The following is a 7170-nucleotide window of genomic DNA, read 5'->3' as shown; positions in this document are numbered from 1 at the left end:
GCCTTGGCTGCAGCGGCCGTCCCATGCCCGGTGCCCAGCGAGGACACCATGCCCACTGCACTTCCTTCCTCTTTGCCCCGCCCGCCCCGGGGAGCGGGCGGCCGGAAAGCCAGCTCGGTGTGCAAAGAGAGGAGGCCAGCACCTCGTCCCCTGGGACCGGTCACGCTCCAGAGGGGACCTGGCGCTGGAGGTGGCCCAGGTGCACTGTGGACCCTGGGGACCTCGAAGGCCAGGCTGGCCTCCTGTGGGAGGGGGCGAGGAAGGGGCGTCCAGCAAAGGGGTCGTCCGTGCTTTTTTTCTGTCTTCCTTTCTTTCTATTGGTGGCACTGGGATTTGAACTCGGGGCCCCACCTGCTAGGCAGGTGCTCTCCCACTTAAGCCAGACCCCCCAGGCCTTTTCGGTTGCAGTTATTTTTTGGGGTCCAGGGCCAGCCAGGACCTCACTCGTCCTATAGCTACAGCCTGGAGCACAGCTGGGATTGCAGGTGTGAGCTGCCGTACTCGGCCCATCTTTCTTCAGAGGGTGGGCGGCGTCATCTGTGCGCGAAGCGAGTTCTGTAAAGCGAGTGGGAGAAAATGCTTTGACTTTCTCTTTTTCGGTTAGCTTTCTGGGAAAGTGTTGCAATGTACACTGCGCGAAAAGGCAGATTTTGAATTTGGTTTTTTTTGTTTGTTTTTATAAAAAGTCAGCGCCTTTGAAATCGAGGCTGAGGAGGCAGAAACCCAATTTCCTTAGGAACTCAGCCGGGACAGCTGAGTGCTTTTGGGAGAAGCTGCCAGAACACACCTGTCGGGAGTTCTAGTCCAGGCATCGGTGCTCACGCCTGTAATCCCAGCGAGTTGGGAGGCTGAGATGTGGAAGATCACGGTTCGAGGCCAGCCTGGGCAAAACAGTTCAAGGGACCCCATCTCCAAAATAAGCAGAGCAGAATGGACTGGAGGAGCGGCTCGAGGGGTAGAGCGCCTGCTTTGAAAATGCAAAGCCCTGAGTTCAAACCCCAGTCCCACCAAATGAATAAAACAGAATGTGCATCTGTGAAAACTGCTTCACAGAGGGACGCACTGGCCGGGCCATGCAAATTTGATGGCGTCCGAACCGTGTCTGAATTGTGGACAGTCACTGTTATTCACTCAGCGGCCCTGACCCCGAGCGGGCGTCTGGTAAATGTCCCCAGCAGCCACTGGGGCAGACGGAGGCGCACGCTTGCTTATGTCAGTGGGTGGCGTTGGGCGGTTGGGAAAGTCAGGGTTACATAAACCGCGGGCCGACGAGGTCACCCTGGGCCCAGGGGATCCCGCCACCAAGTCCTTCCTGGGACGTCTTCGCCTGGCCCTGCCCTGCCCCGCCCCAGTCTTTGTCCCTGTTTGTCACTTACTAATATTCCACTGCTGTGTTTTGTTTATTCAGTCCATTGGCAGACGCTCTTTCTTTCTTCCCTGGGTCTGGGATTTGAACTCAGGGCTTCGTGCTTGCAAAGCAGGTGCTCTGCTGTGGATATTTTGGAGTTGGGGTCTCTGGTGAGCTATTTGCCTGGGCTGGCCTCAAACCTCGATCCTCCCGATCTCAGCCTCCCAGGTAGCCGGGATTACAGGTGTGAGCCCCGGTGCCCCGTTACCAGGGAGTTTTTGTGAAATTCTGCAGATCCAATTTTTCCACCCTTGCTAACCCTCGTCGTTGTCTGTCTGTCTGTCTGTCTGGGGCTCCGGCTGGCCTCAAACTCAGCCTCCCGAGTGCTGGGATTACAGGCGTGCGTCTCCACGCCCGGCTTACGTCACTGCATTTTATGGAGGGGAAAACGAGGCTCTGAAAGATGCCATGCCTGAACCAAGGACCCGGGCCTTGCAAGCAACCAGGACTGGACCTTGACCTGGCCCTGTCCCCGGTGCCCAGTGGAGCTGTGTCCCCACAGCCGTGGCAGGTCCTGTCCTGGCAGCTACAGGGGCAGGGTCCCACGGCGAGGCCGGAAAGGCAGTTCTGAGGAAACGGGCCGGTCCTCTTCCTCTCCCAGTCACGCGGGGCCCGGCTGACGTGGCCCAGGAAGAGGGGACAGCCTGGGCCCCGTGGTTGAGATCCGACTTATTGTGACTGTTGCAAGCTTTTCCTGCTGGCGACAGGGACGTCACTGGGCGCTGACCTCACCCAGAACACTGACGCATCTTCCCTCATGCCTCCGCTGGATGGTGGTGAGGCCAGCCTCCGTGCCTCCCGGCCGCTCCCTGTCCTTCGGTACATCCGAAAGTGGGGGACCCCATGCCGCCCAGCCCTCTTCCCCTTGCAAGTTGAGTCACGGGCCCCCCAAGTGCAGGCGGATAAAGCCCTAACTCACACCATCCCAGATGTGGCAGCCTTTCAAAATGACCTTGAAAGAGGTCATTTAAGGTAAAATAAGGTCATTGATTGGCGCCTGATCCAATGTGGCCAGTGTCCTTATTAAAAAAAAAGGGAGACTAAGGAAGCCGGGAGCAGCAGTTCACGCCTGTAATCCCAGCCACTTGGGAGGCTGAGGTCAGGAGGATGGTGGTTCGAGGCCAGCCCAGGCAAACAGTTCACAAGGCGCCATCTCCAAAATAACCAGAGCAAAATGGACTGAGGCGTGGCTCGCGTGGTAGAGCGCCTGCTTTGTAAGCGGGAAGCCCTGAGTTCAAATCCCAGCTCCACCAAAAAGAGAGAGAGAAGGACACAGACAACACACAGACCTGTGGGTGACTTCAAGATGGCTTTACGCCAAGGGGCGAGGCTTCAGCCACTGCGCCAGCCCGTTTTATGAGATGGGGTCTCATTTTATTTGCCTGGGCTGGCCTCAAACCGCCATCCTCCTGATCTCTGCCTCCCGAGTAGCTGGGATTACAGGCGTGAGCCACCGTGCCTGGCTTTCAGTTCTCTTAGCTGTCTGCAGGGTCAGGGTGGCCTCAGACCGAGGGGACAGGACAACTCCCCCCGTGTGGCGGTCAGTCGCAGGACAGAGGGAGGGACCGTCCCTGCTGGCTGGCCCGACCAGAGCCCCTGGACTTCTCAGAGCTTCCGTCTCCTCATCAAAGCCCAAGCCGCCCTTCCTGAGGTTAATGACATGACATCAGGGTGACAAAATGCAGAAGGATCCCAGCCTGGGCAGGACCCTAGGAACCAGCGTGGCGGGGGTGGCCGGGGATGAGGTATTTAGTGGAAAGACGCGACATTCTCAGGCTGAGAATCCAGAAGTGGCCCATGGGGGTGGCAGCGGCTGCAGGGAGTGGGCGGAGAGTGCACAACGGCCTCCTGGATGTGGAGTGCGGCCAAGTCGATGTTTGTTGAATGAATACAAGAGTGGTGGTGGGCACTGTAGACAGACGTGGAGAGCAGCCTTGATCAGACTTTCCCTGCATTCCTCGTTGGGGCTCTGTAGATGCCAAAGGCTCTCCAAGATGGAGCCGCTCGGCCCTACCCGGCCCCCTTTCCCCACCTCCCAGGGGCTTGCTTGATGTGCTGGCATCTCCTTGCCTACCCGTGCCCCTGGGCCTCAGTTTCCCCCACAGGGAAGCAGCAGGTTGGCTGACTGCAGGCCCCCTCGGTTCTCATGTTCAGAAGGCAGGGCCAACCCACGATCGCTATCTTTCAGAGAAAGTGAAACCTGGCCTCCAACCGTCACCGCAGCAGGGCTGGCCCCCCCACCCCGCCCCAGCTTCCCCGTCTCCTCCGTGCCCCCGCATCCCGCCCCCCGAAATGGTACTTGGAATTAGTTTCATCTTTCCTTTTCCTCCAGAGATTCGCCCCGGTGAATGCATTTCTGCTTTTCATTTCACAGGTGGGGCTCTGGAGGCCCAGAGAGGTTCAGCGTCTTGCCTCGAGCCACACAGCATGTCGCAAAGCCTGACACCTGTTCCCCTTTTCATCCTTGCCCCAAGTGTCCAGCGGGTTTGGGATGCAAAGATGGTGGCGGGGGGCTGTCTGGTGGGTGAACAGAGCTGTCCCCGGGTCAGAACCACAGTCTCGGGGCTGCCAGCCTCGGTCTGGCTCTGTGCCCAGAGCCTGGTGGTTTCCGCTCACAAATGTCCCAACAGCCACAGCGAGAGGGCGGGAAGGGAGGTGTCGCCCCCCTCGGCCCCAGAGCTCAGCGGGGGGCACCAGAGGCCCGGCGGCAGCCCCTCCTTTGCACGTGGGACCAGGGCCCCCCCACCCCGCACACAGAAAACCCCCCAGAAGATGGCACGGACCCCCTCTCCTGCTGCTGTGACCCCAGGAAAGCTGGGACTGGCGTTTGCAGCACCCTTGGGCGTGGGGTTGACCTCGAAGAATGAATTCGAAGAAAACAGGAGGAGGACGCCCATTGGCCACTGTGAAGACTTGGGGTTTTGGGGTTCCCAGAAGGCCTGCCCTCCCCCTCCCCCTCCACACCCACCTCACGAGGTGTTGCCCAATCGCCCCTGTGGGCATAAAGTGACTGCCAGACCTCAGGGCTCCCAGCCTGGAGGTGTCACCCCCAGAAGGCACAGGCCAGAGCTTGTGGACACCCAGCAATGTGGACACAGCGCCCACGGAGACCGCTGCTCAGTAAGTAGCACCCCCGAGCCATGCTGTGCCAGCCGGTGAGGACCTGTCCCTTGTCCCCTGGCAGCTGGGGACACCGGGCACCAGGTGGAAGGACGTTAGGGACGGGGCGGGGGGCGTCCACTGAGAGCCCAGCATCCTCCCAGGTGTCCTCCGGGGGACTTGAGATGCAAGCAATCTGAGGACAATGGAGGGACAGGTGGCAGAAGTTGCAGCAGGCTTCAGGGGACCCAGCACACGCAGCCACACCCATGAGGGGACAGTGACAGCCTGTGACATCATCCAGGGTCCCCTCTCTCTCTGCAGCCTGACACCTGGGTCCCTGCCACACTCAGGGCCGTGCTCTCCAGCGTCACCTCCCGCCCCGTGCTGACATTCGTCCCATGTGCGCCTGTCACACGCACGCGGTGGGGGGGGGCATGCGGACACCCGGGGAGGTGACCAGGGTGGCTGCCTTGTAAGCCTGGGCACCCGGCTCCTCGGCCCTTCCCAGCAGCAGGTCCTCCCCGAGGGGCCGGCCGGCTTGAGGGACGGGAAGGACAGTGTCACTGCCTTCCGGGTCATTGCGCCACAGGCCCTTCCAGCCACGTGGCTGCCGGTGCCTGTGGAGGTGGGGACAGCGAGCCGGAACCGGGCCAGCCCCTTGAAATGTTCCCAGGGGACATCCCTGGAGGGCCAGGAGGAGGCAGGACGGGCTGTGTGTGACCTGAGGCTTGGTTTACCCGTCAGCAAAATGGGTACATGGCACCTTGCCCAGGCTGACCCTCTGGACGGAGAGGTGGCCTCTCCTGGCTCTGTACACAGAGCTCGAGGTACCTGGCCCAAAGCTGTCTGCCGGTCACCGACACTGTGGCTGGGGACAGCTCTTGAAGTCAACATGGGGACACGGGCCAGCCAGGTGCTCAGAGACCTGCCTGGGAAATGGCAGCCACTGTCCTGGTCCCTGGGGAGGTGGTGGCAGCTGGCACCCAGCAGGCGTTCGGTGGATGGTGGGGGGGGGGACAAGCCCCGTCCCCGAGGTTCCCACCTGCAGCGTCCTGGCCCGGTCAGGTGACCGTGTCCCCCTCTGTGCCCCACAGGTCCGGTCCTCAGCTTCCTGTGCCTGCACATGGTGACGGCCGTGCCCCGCTGCTCAGTCCCTTCCGTGCTCCTTGTCCAGCTCCAGCATCAGGCGAACATGACCGCGGACACCAGCTCACTTCTGGAGCCCTATGTGAGCACCGGGGGCTTGGAAGGGAGCGGTCAGAGGGCAGGGAGGGGACAGTATGGCGTGGGTGGGGAAACTGAGTCTTGGAGTGCTTGCAGCCTGAGCCCTGCCGACTCCGGTCCTCGCTCACCGGCTTGTTCTGCCAGGCGTCTTGGAGCAACACGGTCCCAAAGCCGCCCCACTGACCCCCCTGGGCCCTGCCACCCGCTGTGCAGCACCACCGCCACTGTGTCCGCCTTCCGGCCTCAGTGTTTGCACCCGCGCAACGGGCGCATCGGCTTGGCGGGGCCCAGCGTTGCAAAGCCGTGCGTGCGTGCGCGTGGTTGGGGGGCTCCAGCGTGCACCCCAGCTCTGATCCCCTTGCTCCCCCTCTCTGTCCAGGTCGTCACGCAAGGCCTGAGCGTCCCTTTCCGGCGAGGGTTCTGCAAGGAGCACCCCGGGGCCTTCCCCAGCGAGGATGCCCTGCGGTCACTGAGCCAGGCTGGCTTCCTGAGGACGGTGCACGCCACGCTGGGTCACCTCCTGCACAACCTCACTGCTTTGCAGCTGCAGTTCTCGGACGCCCAGGACTTGCCAGAGCTGCCGATGGCCCGGAAAAACACGCACGGCGTCCGAAACAACATCCACTGCCTGTCTCGGCAGCTGCACATCTCCCTGGACATGCAGGCCGGCCTGGGGACATCACTGCCACCTGTCACGTTCACGGGCACGGCCCCAAGCATCTTTGAGGCCAAGCTGGAGGGCTGCAAGCTCCTGAGCGGCTACCATCGCTTCATGGGCTCCATGGGCAGGGTGCTCAGAGAGTGGGGGGACAGCCCGAGGCGCAGCCGGAGGGACAGTCCCCAGATGGCTCTGTGCAAGGGGACACACGGGACCGGGGCCTCCAGGAGGGCCAAGAGGCTGGTGCCCAGGGGCTGGCTGGCCCGGTAGCCTGAGGGGCGCCCCTTGCAGCAAGAGGGACGTGGCGAGTGCTGTGTGTGGCCGCGGGTGTCCACACCTCTGTCCCCACCATGGACAGGTGCACTTTAAGGGGTCCACCTTGCCTCTGTGGGCTGGATGGAGTCAGGCTGCGGTGTCCCCCGGCGCCCCCCAAGAGTCCCGGTCCCGGTGGGGTGGCCGGGTCCCCACAAGGCCACGAGGGGCTGACTTTCCATTGATTCAGGGATCTGATGACACAAGGTGACTCATGGCTGCCCTTCCTTCCCATGACCTGCAGGGCTGTTGTGTTGTCCCCGACTTCCTTCTTTCCGCGGTGGCCGGCCGGCCTCCCAGGGGATGTCAGGCCCCTTCTGCCTCATCGCTGCTTGGGTCCGAGTGACCTCACTTTGGGCCTGTGACAGGGACAGGTGTCCCAGAAGGAGCGCCGATCTGGGCTGGGGGGTGTCCAGGAGGATGGGGACCGGCCCCTAACTTATCCCTCAGTTTGCTCTTTGAGAAG

The 7170-nt window shown here is 61.9% G+C and overlaps 1 protein-coding gene across 2 annotated transcripts; it reads left to right on the top strand.

Annotated features, from left to right (window-relative positions):
- Positions 1-3783: 3783 nt before the first annotated feature.
- On the top strand, positions 3784-6707 carry Osm (oncostatin M). 2 transcript variants are annotated; one of them, XM_020180791.2, is made up of 3 exons: positions 3861-4528; positions 5605-5738; positions 6114-6707. In XM_020180791.2, the coding sequence occupies exons 1-3, from the start codon at positions 4495-4497 to the stop codon at positions 6660-6662; spliced, it is 717 nt and encodes a 238-aa protein (XP_020036380.1). In that variant the 5' UTR covers positions 3861-4494; the 3' UTR covers positions 6663-6707. The 2 variants fall into 2 exon arrangements, with proteins under 2 accessions (XP_073916996.1, XP_020036380.1); XM_074060895.1 differs by having other exon boundaries at positions 3784-4528; positions 5605-6707.
- The last annotated feature ends 463 nt before the right edge of the window (positions 6708-7170 follow it).

Source organism: Castor canadensis, chromosome 18 (assembly GCF_047511655.1).
Source record: "Castor canadensis chromosome 18, mCasCan1.hap1v2, whole genome shotgun sequence".
Classification (NCBI taxonomy): Eukaryota; Metazoa; Chordata; class Mammalia; order Rodentia; family Castoridae; genus Castor; species Castor canadensis.
This window is presented reverse-complemented; position numbering and strand designations above follow the sequence as displayed.

Coding starts and splice junctions, on each gene's coding strand:
- Osm (XM_074060895.1), top strand. CDS start 4,495: ATGTGGACACAGCGCCCACGGAGACCGCTGCTCA. Junction 4,529..5,604: donor CCCACGGAGACCGCTGCTCA/GTAAGTAGCACC, acceptor TGTGCCCCACAG/GTCCGGTCCTCAGCTTCCTG.